The sequence below is a fragment of the Rhinolophus sinicus genome, linkage group LG05, assembly GCF_036562045.2.
Source record: "Rhinolophus sinicus isolate RSC01 linkage group LG05, ASM3656204v1, whole genome shotgun sequence".
Lineage (NCBI taxonomy): Eukaryota > Metazoa > Chordata > Mammalia > Chiroptera > Rhinolophidae > Rhinolophus > Rhinolophus sinicus.
In genome coordinates this window covers 179581145-179600179 of record NC_133755.1, presented here as the reverse complement: position 1 = coordinate 179600179, position 19035 = coordinate 179581145, and the positions used below count along the sequence as shown (strand labels likewise).

The following is a 19035-nucleotide window of genomic DNA, read 5'->3' as shown; positions in this document are numbered from 1 at the left end:
CACTTGCTTTTCGGATTAAGGCGACTGAGGCACAGAGTAGTTATGTAACCCATCAAACGCCACACAGCTTATAAATTCCGAGCCAGGATTCAAACCCAGGAAAGCCTTTGCTCTGAAACACTCTCCCATTTCTTCTTTTTACACTTACCGTTGCATCCATCCCTGCCCCCAGGTGAACCCACTCAGGTACCCAGTGGCCTGACCCTCTTGCCCAGCTGGTTGGGCAGGGACAGGCTCAGGCGACGCAGTCCACCAGCCTGAGTGGCTCCCTAGGGCCTCCCGGGGGCTGGTGGCAGCAGCACACGTGTGTGTCTGTGGCATGTCAGGCGCAGCACCTGCGGCTGTGAAGGCCTTAGCTCACCTCTCCGAGCACAGAATCCCTGAAGGACAGAAGACCGAGTCCCTCCATCTCCTCTACTCACACCTGGATTCTCTTCCTTTCTTCACTAAACAAACCCTTCCTGCTGAAAGGAGAAGGAGCAGGGCTTTTTGTGGTTGAAAGAGGGAGTTCTTGTTAGGCTTCGCAGAGCAAGTCCATTCTCAGTAGCTACCGTGCTTCCCTGAAAATAAGACCCAGCTGGACAATCAGCTCTGATGAGTCTTTTGGAGGAAAAATTAAAATAAGACCCAGTATTATATTATATTATACCCGGTCTTACATTCTAGTAGAGTAAGACCGGGTCTTATATTAATTTTTGCTCCAAAAGACGCATTAGAGCGGATTGTCTGGCTCGGTCTTATTTTCTGGGAAACACGGTCGGTCAATGGGAGGGAGCGAAGGCACACGAAAGCTCCAGCTTTATTCATCAAGGATGGGATGTGATCTGCACACACCTCAGGTGAGACTTACACAGCCTGTCCCGGGTTGAACAGTGTCCCCCAAATTAATGTACTTTCTGGAACCTCCAAATGTGGCCAACATTTGCAAATAGAGTTATTGCCAATGTAACTAGGAAGGTAAGATGAGGTCATCCTGGGAGAGGGCGGGCCCTAATGCAGTCATGACAAGAACTGGTGTCTGTGCAAGAAGAGGAGAGACGCAGAGACTGGCACACAGGGAAAACGTCCCGTGGAGACGGAGGCAGAGACCGGAGGGAGGCAGCTGTGAGCCGAGGGTCGCCAGGCTGGTGCCACCAGAAGCCAGGGAGCCTGGAACAAATCCTTTCCAGAGACTTTGGAGAGCAAGGACCCTGCCAACACTTTGATTTGGGACGTCTGGCCTTCAGAACCTGGAGAAAATACCTGTCTGTTGTCTAAGCCGCCCAGCCTGTGGTGTTTGTTATGGCAGCCCCAGGACACCCACACACAGCCTTTAGGACTGGTTCTGAGTTCCCTGGTCATCACCTTACCAGGTCCTGTGTTTCTAGGTCCAGACAGACAACTCTGAGATTAATTTTTCCCTTGAGGCAGATGCAACCAGATCTGTCTACAGGGAGAGCAGATAGAGGCAACCTACATCATGTCTCTGCACCCAGCACGGCTCTACAAGTGAATTTAGGGTGAAAATAAGTTTGAATGAAGCAGTCTGAGTGAAGAGGAAATTCATTTAGTACGTACTTGTAGATTTCCTGATGGTAAGGAGGTCATTTTACTGGCTGACGGCGTGTGAGGTGCATTGAATGAGGGTGCAGAAGCCCTGGCTTTTCCCAGGACCCTCGGTCCCCAGGCTGCCCTATCAGCCGTCAGTGTTCGCAGATACACAGGGCCTCCCTCCCCATCCCTTGAGATTTTCGAACTCTGGAAGCTTTGCTTATAAAAACTGCTTGGAAGATGAAGGAATATTGAATTTGGAGAAGTAAAGATTGAGGGGGAAGGAGAGTTTTATATAATTTTTTGAGAGCCCGTTATTTGAAAAGGCGGGTAGACATTGTTCTGTGTAGTTAAGATTAGAGAGACAGCCCAGATGGACCTGGTAGGGTAGATTTCGGTTTCGTGCCGGAAGTGCCTTTGGCAGTATGCTGGGCACCGTCATGAGAGAGAGAAGCTACTTGGAACAGCACTGAATAAACAAGTACTGGTCACGCAGACCGGTGAGTGAGTAAATCCCACGCAAACACATACGAAGAGCCTGTTTCTCCGAGGTGTGCCACCCTCCACACAGGAAAAAGAAAGCCCCACAAAAACATTTTGCCCTCATGGAACTGACAATCTAATACATCGTAGTTTAGTGGATTGGAGAGAGGCTCAAGCCGTGGGCGCCACGTGTATCGGCCAGCTTTGTCATGAGGCTGGGATTCTCTTTAGACCGCCTGGTTCAATCTAAGAGGAAGAAGAGCTCCAAAGAGATGAGATACACATGGTGATCTCAAATGTAATTTTCACGAACTGTGGAGCGGTGGTTCTAACACTTTTCTCAATGAACTTATTCCTTGAATAAACATCTGAATGCTTTCAAATCTAATAAACCTAGTGATTTCAAAGGAAAGTTGAAATAAACTTCTAAAATATAAATCCATGGACTCGAACTTGTATGGAATCCCATGGGGAACAAACCTTAATTCTAAAATTTAATTTAAAGTTCTGTGACAGAGACTTTATACACATCAGTTATGAGACAGAAAAACAAAATATTTTTTTGGTCAACAATCAGCTCCCAAAAGCTCATCAACATTTTTAATGACCCATGAGAATGGGTCCCATAAAGCTCACAGAAATATCTCGGAGGGTTTCAATCAGGTTGACTAAGACAGAATGCTTAGGTTCTAATCAGAAGTTCTTTTAAAAGCCTGCCAGCATAAAACAGTTGTTTCTATTTTTTAGAAACTACTTACATTACAGGACCAAAGACCTGGTACAAACATTCTAAAGGTTTGTAAATTTGATGTATTCTACTACGTCTGACCTTAAATTTAAAAATGTAACCTCCTTTTCATGGACTTTTTATGAACCTACAGTGGCATATGTCCCAGAACTAGCCTGGATAAACCTAAGACTGTTTGATTTCTACACACATGGGAACATGCTACCTCATTGATATTACAATTCCTTTTGTACATCCCATGAGATGAATTTACGGTACCATCAGAGATGCTGATACCTGGAGTCTCGGAACTGTTCCAGGTAGAGTCTATTTAAGGACTATTGGTGCAGTTAAGAACAAAGGAACCAAAATAAGGATTGCCTCCAGAAAACAGGGTTGCTGGAGACCCCTAATCTGCCGGCCCAGCCCCATATTTTAGCTGTAAATGTTTTAATGCCATTTATTGGCTCATGCTTCTCAAATGCAATACACTGCAGTATTAATTTTGCAGTTTCTCTCTGAAGACTATAAATTGAACATTCCTATTGTCTTAATTTTATGTTACCATCAATAACATTTGTGAAACAACACAGGAAACAAAAACTTGCTCTTCTTTCTCTTTCACCGCAAAGCAGTTACTAGAAAGACAGCATGTTTTAGGCACCCAAAATTTGTTGTTTAGAATTAAGGGAAACAAGCCCCAAAACACAGGTACTACTGTGGATCTCCCAGCATGGACCCTGACCCAGGTGCCTTCTGTTTGTCGCACTCAGGCTTTTCTAAACATGATATTCCCCAAAACATCAGTCACATATTGGAGCTTAAAGGTTAGGTTATGCCAGGAAAGGAGGAACCTGAAAACCAATTATTGTTGAATGAATCCCAGAGTTCTTAATTTCTTGGGCTACGTACCCAGCATTTGGCAATCAGCCATGAAACAAAGGGATTGTCACAGCTGGAAACCCAAGAGGCTATGCCTCATTCACAGGCTCACAGAAGGGCCGAGGGGGCGAGTTACCCAACAGGGCACATGCTGCATTCCATCGCCTGTGCATAATTTATTGTATTTGTATATAGTACATAGCGATGCACATATATAAGGTTGCATAGGTATAAAATGTTGTATATGATAATGACTCTCTCCTTTAATACCCAGACAAGGCCAGGCTCTGCATGGAGGGGAATGGATACACTATCTCCAAGTATCACGCCAACCCTACAAAGGAGGCATGGTTACAACTGTTTTGTATGGATGCAGAAATTTAAGTTCAGAGAAGCTGCGTGATTTGCCTAAGCTCACATCTCTCCTGGCTCCGCAATATTACTCTTCATTCCACATTACAGTTCATACCTTAGATTTATTTTACTGTATTTTTAACTATAGCCTAATTAAACCCTGTGGAAAATATTATCCATAAATGGAATTATAAAGCCACTCTTCCTCCTAGGACTGGATTGATCTTGTGGGGCTGGTTGCAAGTTTTAACACCCACAGAAATGTAGATAGGGCAATGCCACCAGCACCATCGGCTCCCCCCCCTTCCCTTCTTTACTTCCCACTGGTCCCCTGGGAAGACTCCAGGCCGGGGGGCCTCACCCTCGGCGACTGTGGAAATGTTTGTCCAGTCCCTAGCTTCTCAGCGCCACTGATCGTTTCAGAGGAAGTTCATCCGACATGAAATAGGACAGAAATTGCAAAAAGGAGCAGGCAGTAGAATTAAACCAAAGCTGGTGCTTCAAGGGAACACCGACAGAAAGACAGGTCATTACATTAGAAGGAATATTCTGTGCTTCATTTTTTTTTTCTTTCTTTCTGTCATTTCTATCTGGTCTCCTTCTCAAAAAGATTTTGTTGCGGGACTTGAAAGAAACGTATTTGAATTTAACAAGACATGGATTTACATGAAAGATATGTAAAGAAAAGAGGAAACAGAAACGTGTAAAATTGTTCCCAAATACATTGAACTGAGGATGAAATTTTCTACTAATGCTACATGCTGGAAATTTCTAGTATAATTTTAAGTGTAAAGAAATAGATCTGTTACCAAAGACATCTGCTCAAATGAAGTACATAAGGTTCTGTGAATATGAATCAGATATCTACAATCATAAAGCAGGATTTAGTGAAATGCTATTAAAGCTAAATTATTTGTATAGTGAAAATACCACTGTAATCGGAAATCCTGAGATAAGCTTCTTCTGATAGAACCGATCTACGGTAACACAGCCACTTTGAAGAACGGTTTTAACTTTTCTAGCTAGAATGCTCCAGTTCTGCAATTTGCCCCTCTGGAAATCCCGCACACTGCATTCTGGCACTGTACTGATTGGCAGGCTTCTAAGATAAGTAGAAAATGATGCTGAGGCTAATATTGTTTTGTGTCTCAAATGTCAGAAAGATAGTAAGCAGAAAATGGTTGACTGTAGAGTTCCTGACGAATCCAGTCAGGAATGTTCCAAAAGAATTAGCCATGCCTGGGCCCAATGAAGGCTATGGTAGAAACTACAAATTCCTCACATTGATAAAATCTAAATAGAGATATATGCCTAAAGCCCATCACTTATTTTGTGAAGCACATGGACACTCGTGAGTTACAGATTGTACTAAAAGTATCTGAGGAAGATGGAGAAACCAGTTGCTTCTGTGTGATAGTCCAGTGCTCGCAAGGAGACCTGCCTGCTGCTCTGGCAGGCATCCTCCTCCTCACAGGTTTCCCTGAGGACGAGGGAGATTCTAACTGCCTCCTGCATATCACTGCACTTCTTCTTTTATACAAGACACAACATGAAGCTTAGATTGAAGTTTCAGGTTCTACTGTGGGACGACAAAAGCATTAGCTTAGTGTTGCGGTAGGGACCCACGCCTAGCCAAGCAAGGGAGGGAGGTGTGTTAGCACCCCGCTTCCACGACGGCCAAGGACAGAAACAAATGTGCACTTGGGAGAAGAGTTACAGAGAGGCAACTCTGACAGTGAAAAAAGGGACATAGTGATAGACCATATATTGTAGGTTTCTATGAGGATTATTGAGGAAAACACTTGCGAATCACACACTTCAAAAATGTTTACTATATCTGAGACTTTTGGGGGTGGCTGTTCCCTGATTCTTCTATGTCTTTAATAACTCCAGCTCTCTAATCTCTGTCTCTATTGCCTCTACCTCTGTATTTCTATCTCTATCATCTTTCTCTCTCAAGTTAATTAGAATCTAAATTTAATGGATACAGAAAAATTTTTGATTATGACTCAAGAATGCTTAACAATTGTTTTACATATAGTAGAAATGTTGTTACTAAAACTTTCAGTTTAGACCATAAGATTACTAACACCCAATTTTCACTTTCCTGAAAGAGTAACCATCTCATCTGAATGCCCACGTTAACTCCATAGCTCTCCAGATATTTTGGAATGGATATCGGCTCACTCCAAGTATTCTTAAGCTCCCATAACCCCAGGCGAAGTCCTTTCCACTATGTTTAATATTAAGCATATAAGTAGGTCCTTGTGTTATAGAAAGACAGCTCAAGACTTTCTCAGGATTCCATGATTTCCTGAATAGTCTGCATGATTAACTAGACATCTTAAAGAAATTTAGGAATAGTATAAAAAATAGTGATTCCAAATAAAGGACTTGTTTGTGGTAGGAGCTGCTATACACTCAGTTTCTTGATTTTTCTTTTTCTTTTCTTTTTTTTTTTTTTTGCATGTACAATGTACTCATTGTAGAACATGTTGCAAAAATGTCATACAGTGTTTCACTAAATTACTAATTTGTTTACATGGCTACCAGGAATTAACTTCAAATGTTGACTTAGATCATGGGAAGTACGGAACTTCAAAGTTAGCAGCATAAAAGAAAATTAGTTTCACGTCATTTCAATAGGCACGAAGGAAACTGGCACTCTCAGTGTACTTACTGCCAAGAGATCGCCACAACTTGCTAATACCCTTGTTAGTATAAAGCAAATTCGTCTGAGCTCCTCAGTGCTCAAAACTTATAAAATAATAGTTTTTTAAAATAAATATATCAGCATACACACACACACATATTTTAAACAGTACTCACCATCAACGAAGTAGCAACAAATTATCCATTTTTCTATTTGTGTTTTAGATATGGGAGAGCATATATTAAAACTCTCCAAACCATGTGCACCAGATTTTAATAATATTGCTTTAAAAACTCATCTTAAATCGATAAAAACTGGAATTTTAACCGGAAGGATCTAACGGTAGTACTCTATCACGAGAAAGAACAAGTTCCTACTAGAGTATTCAAAAAGCTATTTTTAAAAATTTACAATTTACTCATTGGACGATTATAGAAGTGCGTCGGTGCTTCTGCGCCAAGTAAGTAAGTAAGTAAGCTGCACATGTCAGGAGTGATACATGGTTTTACTGTTTCCGTCGGGGGTGGCAGGAGGAGGAGAGGGAGTTATGATACTTAGATCTCTAAGTGGATCGTAGTTTATCTGCAATAATAAGTCCTAAATGTGTTGCTAATGAACTCTACATCAAACCGCTCCCTTTGTTCAGGGCTTAAAAGGCATTTTGACTCCTGGGATAACTCACCATTCATATTCTTAAAGATGTTCAGGATGGGGAGGATTTGACGGTAATAGGGCACCAAAGCTTCTCCCACCATCTCAGCTGACACCACCAGATGCTGGAGAACTTTGAGAGTCACGCAGATGACCTGCCGGTTTCGGAGGTTCAAAGCATCTAAATGGTAGGAAAAGGGACAGGTCAAAAATAGGAAGCATTCATTTCTACAATTATAAGGCGAATCGACGCATAGACCATTTAATTAAACTGAACTCTATTGGGGATTACCATTGGGATGAGCCTTTGTCATTACAGGTTTGAACGATGCGCAGCGGCCCTGGAAGCTATAAACAGGCTCTTGCTGGTATATTATTTGAGTTCCTGACTGGTACTGATTCCTCACCATCCCTAAGGGAGCAGCTCACTGTACCTCACAGAAGAGGCGGTGATGGACAGGTAGCATGAAAGAGAACAGGTCGGTCAGTGTCACAGGAGTTCAAGGATCCCGGGAAGGCTGACAACAGATTCATTTTCATGCAACAGTCCCTTTTCAGTTAACAATCCATGCTAGTCTTAAAACCATCACCATGACACAAACTTTTATTTGAAAAGGGGGTCTGGGTGTGGTATGTGTGAGTGGAAATGGTAGGCTGGTTACAAACACTGAGAATGTTCTCAGAAGTGAACACAAACAGGCTGTGTGTAGACTCTCAAGAATGTAGGGAAGAAAAGCAACATTTTTAAATGCTTACAACTTTAAAAGGACTCAATAGTAAACAACCTCAAGAGTCCAAAGAAACACAAAATGGTTGTAAAGAGTACGTCTAAAATCACAGTAACAAGTTGGGTTGCAGAGACAGGAAGTTCCCCGCTGTTCCCTTACTTGCTCCTTCCAGAGTGGAGAATTCAGAGGCCAGGGGCAGGGAAACTGACCACTGGCTGCATGAACGTGGCCAGCGGCCACCACCCCCTTTCTTTGCCCCAGTTTCCTTAATCATGAGAACCTGTTATTTACTGTCTAAGACGACTGAGAGTTCCAAGATTTAAATAGAAGAGCTATATAAAGCATCTGTTACAGAAGATAATCAAAGGCGGTCCCTGATCCACGGTGATGCCCCAGACTCCTCCAACACAAAGTCAAACGTTCTTCTTTTCTTCTGAAGAGAAAGATCAATTATGACTTTAAAGTGTTTCATTTATGGAGAGACAAAAGGAACCAGGCTGTCAAAAGGGATGACACCACCGTCAGCACACCTGTGGGCAGTCTGACATCATTCTTGAACTCCAGGTCACATTTGCAACAGCCTGGATCTTGCCAGTACCTCAATTTCAGTTTGTTCCAAGGATAAGTTTCCCCCATAGGCTTTCTCTTTGTCCTATGTCCCCTATATTTAGTAATGATACACCCAGGTTCCCAGCCACCCAGGGTCAAAATCTGTTTCTCATCGCTCACATTCCTCACGTTGCAAAGCCACCTTGTTCTTCCTTTGTAGTATCTCTTGCATGTATGTCCTCCTCCCCATCCTCACCTACAGTCCTCTGGTCTCTCCATCCTCACCCCCGTCCTTAGGTACTCCCATGTTTCCTCAAAAATAAGATCAGGTCTTATATTAATTTTTGCTCCGAAAGATGCATGAGGGCTTATGCTCAGGGGATATCATCATGAAAAATCATGCTAGGGCTTATTTTCCAGTTACGTCTTATTTACGGGGAAACACGGGAGGACTCTATCCTCCCTTTACTTTTCCGGTCCTGGGTCTCCTCCCTTTACTTCCGGTCCTGAGTCTCCATCGTTACCACCTTTCCTCTGGTCTGTCTCCTCACTGGAGCACTGTCATGCCCTCCTAACACACCTCTTTTCTGTCTTTCTCTACTCTTCCAGCCTGACTCTTCACAGGCTGCTGGATTCACCTTCATAGAGCAAATCTGATGATCACACCATCTGGTCAAGAAGTCCAGAGTCCCCCCAATTCCATTTTCTACAGAATAAAGTACAAACTAGCCAGTCATAAGGGTGACACTTAGGATATGTTTGAACCAAACTGAATTTTCAATTACAAATTCAAGACTATAAGGTATCATTTAGTGGGTTCACAGCTACTTCCTCTGGAATCACAATAAGTTTTTAAAAGTACAAAGTGGCTGGTTTCGTTCCCTCCTGCAACAAAATGGGGATTGGGCATGAAAACACCTCAGGGCAGCCCCACAACTTCTAGTGTAGTTCAGACTATATTCTTGTTGGGTTGGAAAATAAATACAAATGTAATGAGTGGAAATGGCTCATTTTTTAACGCAGAGATCCAATCTTGATACAACTATGGAATTTGTTTGCATGGTGGCTCAATACTACAACATTTAGACACATTGCAGATCATACCATATATTACGAAAAACAACTAAAACTAGGATGCTATAAGTTAGCTTAAAAGCTGTTGTAATGAGATACTCAAGAGCCGAGTGGAGAGGGGGAACGGCATGTAGCATATGTCACAGCCAGTGGCGGGGACCCTTCTTTTGGTCTTATCCGATGTAAAAGTTGTTTTGCCTTTTCCAGAAGCCAAGGGTTACCAAATCCTCCCTACTGAGCAGCTGAGTTGAATAGAAGAACTAGGAGCCTGCAGAAAGGGTGTTCTGAGGATTATGGGCAGCACACATTCGTTCAAAAAGTCGACCTGTGAAGCTGAACACGTGAAGGAGTCAGGACTGCAGGTCCGTCACGGCTCACACACTGGCAGCTGACATGCACCGAGCACCTCTACACACCAGGAATTAAAGTGAGCACTTCGCATATATTAGTGTACTTAATCCTCATCCATCAAAGGTTTATTGAGCATGTATTATCTACCAGTCACCGCTTTAGGAACTGGAAACACAGACTTGAACGAGACAATTACGGTCCTCGTACCTCTGGGGATTCAGGATAGTGTGGAAGAAGACACTGAACAAATACTGCAAGTGTGATACGTGTTCATAAGAAGGACAAGGCATTTAAACAGCAAATCAAAGGGGCATTCGGCCCGATCTCGAGAGTAGAGAAAGCTCCCAGACACTGGGAGAGCCTGAGAGAGGAGGTCACACAGTCACACAGGTGACGGGTATTCCAGAAGGGGCACAGCGTGCTGGAGGTGCCCCCTCTTGGATAAAGGAGCCCTTTGTCTGCGAGTTCTGTTCCAGCTCACGCAGTGATGTGTAACCAGAGACCTGGGTACTATAGAAACAGTCTCCTAAAGGTTTTATCATTGCGCGTATATTTTTCTTGGGATAAGTTAGAAGTGGTGGGAAGAAGTATGTAGTGTGTGTAGATGTGTAAAAGGACAGTGACACTGTAGCACTTTTTCTTGGAGCTACATGATCCCTAGGCCCCTGTTGCAGACAGAAGCAGATGTTTACGATCCTGGGTTCCTGACTTTTCTCTTTACTCCTCCCTCTCTCTCACCCCACTTTCTAAAGAGGACTCATCGCCATAACCACATCCAGCTACATTCTTATAAATTGCTTAGTAAAAAGGATTCAACATTGAAACAGAACTACACGGGTATGTTATTTTTATTCTTTTGATATTTTCAAGTCAATGTATAATTGAGTGTATACAATTCTCATTACACGGTGAGTTTTGCTTTTTTTTCAAGAAAGCCTTTCTCTTGATGCTGTAAAGTCACGAGCAGGAGAAGGTATTAGAAGATATTAGAAAAGATAGCTATCTGAGCATGAGCAGAGCCCATCTGGTGAATGCAGAAAAGATTCTGGCAGCCATAGTGGCTGCTGAATGCTGGTTTACCACACTTGTCTTCTTTCAGGGTGTGCATGCGAAAGCTTCCAATAAAACAATAAAATAGCTGAGAGTTTGCTCATTTATGACCTATGTTAGAATTTTTCCAAGTAGAATATATTGATTAAAGAGTAAACTTTATATATATATATATATATATACACACACACACATATATATGAAACTTTTGTATAGTTAATTGATCACTTGGGGATAAATTAATTATCTCTCTTACCATGGATAATAATAATAGCTGTGAGGAAATCATTATTTCATTTTATTGCAACCCCTATTGAATGGACATGGTTGTGATAATGTTATTGGATTGGCAGTGACTGACAAGTAAAATGCATGAACTGTTACTTTGAATGATATCTAACATGGAACGCTAAGACTTCCTAAATGACCAGGGAATGGCTCTAATGCCTCTGCAGCTGCTATGAAGTAAAGCAGGGTGTACATGGGAAAAGCTCCTTAACTTCATCCAAGGTAGAGTTTTTATATTGCCCATTTCCACTTCAGTTCCTCTATTTTTCTTCCTCATTCTTGGGGCATTAAGAACACTATTAAGCTGGAAGTCATTTTGTCCTTAATGTCCCAGTAGAATTAAGTAAAAAAGAGGGTTTCTTTCCTTTTTCCCTTTGAAACAAAGTTCTTCTCTTTTGAAAAAGTATGTTAACAGATATAAAGAGAATATGATTCTGTAGCTTGAAAGAGAAGAAATGTGTTTATTTTTGTTTTGATGGCCCTGAAAGCTACTGTCAAGACATGAAGTGAGGACTGTGTACTCAAGATTTAAGGTTTTGAAAAGGATCTTACATGAGAAATCTTCTGACATTATAGATCAACGACTGAAACCTTTCTATTCCGAAAATTGGCTTCTATTGTACTGCTTACTGTCTTCAAGTATAATCAACAATAGAGCTTCCAGATAGACAGAAATTGCTGAAGAATAAGGAAAATATAATTTAAAGTCAAGGTGCTAAAACTTATTCATCTTAGATTGTTATGTTACATGTATGATTTTCTCAAGCACAAAATCCATTATTGCTATAATTTTTGCAAAGTGAGAACATTTTCTACTATTAGATATGATTCATTCCTATGGAATTAAAAAAATGGAAATATTTCTACTTCTTTTAAAACTAGAAATGGCAAACAAAACACAGAAGCAAACATTCAAGTCCAAAAGATATTTTTGACATATGCTATAAATGTTAATATCCTTGATATGCAAATATCTATCACAAGCAAATAAAAGATTGGATCTTCTAATTAAAAAAGGAGCAAAGGAGTTAAAAATGCAGATTTGATCAAAATGGCGGCATGAGGTGAGCCTCTGTAAAGCTCCCCTGGAATTTACAACTAATTGAACAACAAAAGCTCCACAAAGGACACCCTGCACAGCAGACAGGCAAGACGAAGAGGCCGACTACCAAAATCAGCTACAGGTGGGAGATTCGCGTGAGTGGGGAGGGAAGGGGGGGGAGGAGGGAAGGGAGAAGTGCAGAGACAGAGCCGCTCGGGCGCAGGACGCAGACCTAGCTCAGTGCTCCGACCTCGCTGCTTCCTGGAGCTACCGCAGCTGCGGGAGAGGGAAGAACTCGGACTGCTAGGGCTCCGCTTATGGCCCACAGGGCTGAGGGGGCAGCATATAACACGGCTGAACCCAACACTCACGGCAGAGACCTCGGAGAAAAGACTGAGGGAAGAAGGGTGAAAACGGTGGTTTAAGCCCTCACTGCCGAGCAGAGAACTGAGCCTTAGGCACTGAGACTAGCCGCCCCCTCCCTCCCCTCCCAGAGCTCAGCCCGCCCCCACCTGCCCGGTGCTAGAAGCGAAACAGTAGCAGTGTCAGAGCAAAAGAACAGAATATTTGCTGTTCTGAGAACTGTGGATCGCAGACACAGATTCACAGCCCAACTAGTTCCGGCAAAGGGGAGGGAGCTGTGGAAGCAGGACCGGCTGTGTGGTGGTCGCTGCCATTGCTCTGGGCCACCTCTCACAACTCACCCCGCGCCTGGCCCCACCTATCTGGGCGGATCCCTGCAGGAGTAAACAGAACTGCTGAAACATACGGGCTCTGAATCTGGAGAGGAAGAGCTTTGGAACATCAAAAGCTCTCCGCATACCCACCAGGACACTGCGCCCTGTGACCTAGACAAACTATTAACAGAGGAGAAGCCCGTCTCCCAGGGAATCCCCCCATTGTGTGAGAAGCTGGAAGAGTTCAGAGAAAACATAGCACTACCATGTGGGAGAAGAAAAATAAGCTGCAGTTGGAGAAAAAATAAAACATTCTACCAACAAGTACTGGAATACAAAAGAAAGACCTCTTCCTAGCAACTTGTTGCAGAAGCCACTCCTGTAGATGTCTAGGAAGACAAATAATAAATCAGTAATTGCCATGAATAACCAAGGCAACAAGATAGCTCATAAAGAAAGTGAAAAGTCTCCAGAAAAGGAACTTAAAGATATGGAAATATGTGACTTAAATAACAGAGAATTCAAGATTGCAGTTCTGAAAAAACTCAACGAGAAGCAAGAAAACACAGAAAGGCAGTTTAATGAACTCAGAAACACAATCAAAGACCAACATGAGCATTTTACAAAGGAGATTGAAATTTTAAAAAAGAACCAAATAGAATTTCTAGAGATTAAGAACTCAATAGAAGAAATTAAGAATGAAATAACCAGCTTAGGTAGTAGAGTTGACCAGATGGAGGAAAGAATCAGTGACATCGAAGATAGAAACCTGGAAATTACACAGATGAAAGAAGAAAGACACTTGAGACTTAAAAGAAATGAAAGAACTGTACAAGAACTTCCTGACACCCTCAGAAAGAGCAATATAAGAAAAATGGGCATACCAGAAGGAGAAGAAAGAGAGAACAGAACAGAGAATATATTCAAACAAATTGTCGATGAGAACTTCCCAAACTTGTGGACAGAACTGGACCCTCAAATCCAAGAAGCAAATAGAACACCTAGTTACCTCAATCCCAACAGGCCTTCTCCAAGGCACATTGTATTGAAGCTGTCTAAAATCAACGACAAAGAAAGAATCCTCAAGGCAGCCAGGGAAAAGAAGATGGTAACTTACAAAGGAAAGCCCATTAGATTATCATCAGATTTTTCAGCAGAAACTCTACAAGCCAGGAGGGAGTGGAACCAAATATTCAAACTATTGAAAGAGAGAAATTATGAGCCAAGAATAATATATCCAGCAAAGATATCTTTTAGATATGAAAGAGGAATAAAGACCTTTCCAGACATACAGAAGCTGAGGGAATTTTCTAATGTATGACCCACACTACAAGAAATGCTATTCGACCACCATCAACAGGGACAATCTGTGGCAGCCGAAACATAAAAAGGGGAAGAGTAAAGGACTGAACTGGAACATGGGAATGGAGAAAGTGAGCGTGCTGAAGAAATTGGAATACTCTAAATATCAAACTTTCTTTTACATAAACTTAAGGGTAAACACTCAAAAAAAAAAAAAAAATCCAGAACTGAAATATATACTGTAATAAAAGAAGAAACAGAGGGAAACATCATAGAATACCACCACACAGAAATAATAGACAACAACAAAAAGGCAAAGAAACAATGGAGACACAGCCTTACCAGAAAACTAAAGATAGAATGACAGGAAATCCTCACATATCAATAATCACCCTAAACGCAAATGGACTGAACTCACCAATAAAAAGGCACAGAGTAGCAGATTGGATCAAAAACTAAACCCAACCATATGCTGTCTCCAAGAGACACATCTCAGCTACAAGGACAAGCATAGACTCAAAGTGAAAGGGTGGAAATTGACACTCCAAGCAAATGGTACCCAGAGAAAATCAGGTGTAGCCATAATGATATCAGATGAAACAGACTTCAGGGTGAAAAAGATAACAAGAGACAAAGATGGACATTTCATAATGGTAAAGGGGACTATACAACAAGAAGACATAACAGTCATCAATATGTATGCCCCCAATCAGGGAGCACCGAAATATACCAAGCAACTACTAACAGAACTAAAACGAGAAATTGACCAAAACACAATTATACTAGGGGACTTAAATACATCATTGACAGCTATGGATAGATGATCCAAACAGAAAATAAATAACAAAATACCAACCCTAAATGACACATTAGATGAAATGGACATAATTGACATATATAGAGCACTTCATCCTAAAACATCAGACTATATATTCTTTTCTAGTGTACATGGAACATTCTCAAGGATAGACCATATATTGGGACATAAAATCAGCCTCAGCAAATTTAAGAAGATTGAAATCATACCAAGCATATTCTCTGATCAGAAGGCTTTGAAATTGGATATCAACTGCAAAAAGAAAGCAGAAAAAAACACAAATACATGGAGATTAAACAACATACTTTTAAAGAATGACTGGGTCAAAGAAGAAATTAGAGGAGAGATCAAAAGATACATAGAAACAAATGACAATGAAAATACATCCTACCAAAATTTTTGGGATGCAGCAAAAGCAGTTTTAAGAGGGAAATTTATATCATTACAGGCCTATCTCAAGAAACAAGAAAAATCCCAAATAAATAACCTCATGTTACACCTTAAAGAACTAGAAAAGAAGAACAAGTGAAACCCAAGGTCAGCAGAAGAAAGGAAATAACAAAAATCAGAGCAGAACTAAATGAAATAGAGAACAAAAAGACAATAGAAAAAATTAATGTGACAAAGAGCTGGTTCTTTGAAAAGATTAACAAAATTGACAAACCCTTGGCTAGACTCACTAAGATAAAAAGAGAGAAGACACTAATTAACAAAATCAGAAATGAAAAAGGGGAAGTTATCACGGACACCACAGAAATACAAAGGATCATCCAAGAATACTATGAAGGACTATATGCCACCAAATTCAATAACCTAGAAGAAATGGACAAGTTCTTAGAAACATATAGCCTTCCAAGGCTGAACCATGAAGAACTGGAAAATCTAAACAGACCGATCACCAGTAACGAAATTGAATCAGTCATCCAAAACCTTCCCAAAAGCAAAAGTCCGGGACCAGATGGCTTCACTAGTGAATTCTACCAAACCTTCAAAGAGGATCTAATACCAATCCTGCTCAAACTCTTCCAAAAAATGAAGAAGAGACAGTACTCCCTAACTCATTTTATGAGGCCAACATTACCCTGATACCAAAACCTGGTAAGGACAACACAAAAAAAGAAAACTACAGACCAATATCTCTGATGAATACAGATGCAAAAATCCTAAACAAAATTCTAGCAAATCGAATACAACAATGCATTAAAAGATTATTCATCACGACCAAGTGGGGTTCATCCCGGGGCACAAGGATGGTTCAACATCCAAATCCATCAATGTGATACATCACATAAACAAAATAAAGGACAAAAATCATATGATTATATCAATTGATGCAGAAAAAGCATTTGACAAGATACAACATCCATTTATGATTAAAACACTTAATAAAATAGGTATAGAAGGAAAATACCTTAACATAATAAAGGCCATATATGACAAGCCCTCAGCTAATCTCATAATTAATGGTGAAAAACTGAAGCCCTTTGCTCTACGTTCAGGAACACGACAGGGCTGTCCCCTATCACCTCTGCTTTTCAACATAGTGTTGGAAGTCCTTGCCAGAGCAATCAGGCAAGAGAAAGAAATAAAAGGCATCCAAATTGGGAATGAAGAAGTTAAATTATCACTCTTTGCAGATGACATGATGCTATATATAGAAAACCCTAAAGACTCCACCAAAAAGCTATTAGAAACAATCAATGAATACAGTAAAGTTGCTGGCTACAAAATCAACGCACAAAAGTCCATTGCTTTCTTATATACTAACAATGAAATCTCAGCAAAAGAAATACAAAAAACAATTCCTTTTGCAATTGCAGCAAAAAGAATAAAATACCTAGGAATAAACTTAACCAAGGATGTGAAGGACCTATATGCTGAAAACTATAAGACATTTTTGAAAGAAATTGAAGAAGACACAAAGAAATGGAAAGACATTCCGTGCTCATGGATTGGAAGAATCAACATAGTTAAAATGGCCATATTACCCAAAGCAATATACAGATTCAATGCAATCCCCATCAAAATTCCAATGGCATTTTTAAAAGAAATAGAACCAAAAATCATCAGATTTGTTTGGAACCACAAAAGACCCGGAATAGCCAAAGCTATCTTAAGAAAAGAAGAACAATACTGGAGGTATCACACTCCCTAACTTTAGCTTGTACTACAGGGCTACAATAATCAAAACAGCATGGTATTGGTAGAAAAACAGACACATAGACCAATGGAATAGAATTGAGAACCCAGAAATAAACCCACATAAATATGGACAGATAATTTTTGACAAAGAAGCAAAAAACATACAATGGAGGAAAGACAGCCTCTTCAATAAATGGTGCTGGGAGAATTGGATAGCCACGTGCAAAAGAATGAAACTGGACTGCTATCTGTCACCATGTACCAAAATTAATTCAAAATGGATCAAAGACTTAAGCATAAGACCTGACACAATAAACTGCATAGAAGAAAACATAGGTACTAAACTTATGGACCTTGGGTTCAAAGAGCATTTTATGAATTTGACTCCAAAGGCAATGGAAGTAAAAGCTAAAATAAATGAATGGGACTATATGAAACTTAAAAGCTTCTGCACAGGAAAAGAAACCATCGACAAAATAAAGAGGCAACCAACTGAATGGGAGAAGATTTTTGCAAACAGTGCCTCTGATAAGGGCTAGTATCCAAAATATACAAGGAACTCACGCAACTCAACAACAAAAAACCAAAGAACCCAATTGAAAAATGGGCAGAGGACCTGAAGAGACATTTCTCCAAAGAGGACATACAAATGGCAAATAGACATATGAAAAAATGCTCAACATCACTAATCATCAGAGAAATGCAAATAAAAACCACAATGGGATATCACCTCACCCCAGTCAGAATGGCTATCATCAACAAGACAAATAGTAACAAGTGTTGGAGAGGCTGTGGAGAAAAAGGAACCCTCATACACTGTTGGTGGGAATGCAGATTGGTGTAGCCGTTATGGAAGGCAGTGTGGAGGTTCCTCAAAAAATTATGACTAGAGTTACCACATGACCCAGCAATCCCTCTCCTGGGTATCTACCCAAAAAATCTGAAAACATTTATACGGAAAGACACGTGTGCTCCAGTGTTCATTGCAGCTTGGTTTACAGTGGCCAAGACATGGGAACAACCAAAATGTCCTTTGACAGATGAATGGATAAAGAAGTTGTGGTATATATACACAATGGAATACTATTTGGCAGTAAGAAAGATGATATAGGAACATTTGTGACAACATGGATGGATCTTGAGAGTACAATGCTAAGCGAAATAAGTCAGACAGAAAAAGGAAAGAACCATATGATTTCACTAATATGTGGTATATAAACCAAAAACAACAAAAGAACAAGACAAACAAATGAGAAACAAAAACTCATAGACACAGACAATAGTTTAGTGGTTACCAGAGGGTAAGGGGGGTGGGGGGTGGGAGATGAGGGTAAGGGGGATCAGATATATGGTGATGGAAGGAGAACTGACTGTGTGGTGAACACACAATGGGATTTATAGATGATGTAATACAGAATTGTACACCTGAAATCTATGTAATTTTACTAACAATTGTCACCCGAATAAATTTTTAAAAAAGGAGCAAAGGATATGACTAGGCAGTACACAAATTAATAAATACAAATGAACAATTACTAGAATGTTCAACTTCATTGATAATCAAATGATATAAAGCACTACTTTATAGTTTTGAATATCATATTAACAAAAAGTTTTCAGCGTTGAGAAAAGAGGCACTGTCATAGATATCCTATTATGAACCATTGCAATCTTTCTAGAGCACTAAGCATATAATACTTGACCCGCAATTCCACTTTTGGGCAGTCAGTCAAAA

The 19035-nt window shown here is 40.6% G+C and overlaps 1 protein-coding gene across 2 annotated transcripts in view; it reads right to left on the bottom strand.

The window, feature by feature from the left end:
- PACRG (parkin coregulated) overlaps positions 1 to 19035 on the bottom strand; it is a 451953-nt gene that overhangs the window by 194710 nt on the left and 238208 nt on the right. For both annotated transcript variants that reach the window (XM_074333794.1, XM_019749820.2), the window contains exon 4: positions 7312 to 7461. In XM_074333794.1, the coding sequence (XP_074189895.1) occupies positions 7312 to 7461 (150 nt within the window). The remainder of the gene's footprint in view (positions 1 to 7311; positions 7462 to 19035) is intronic.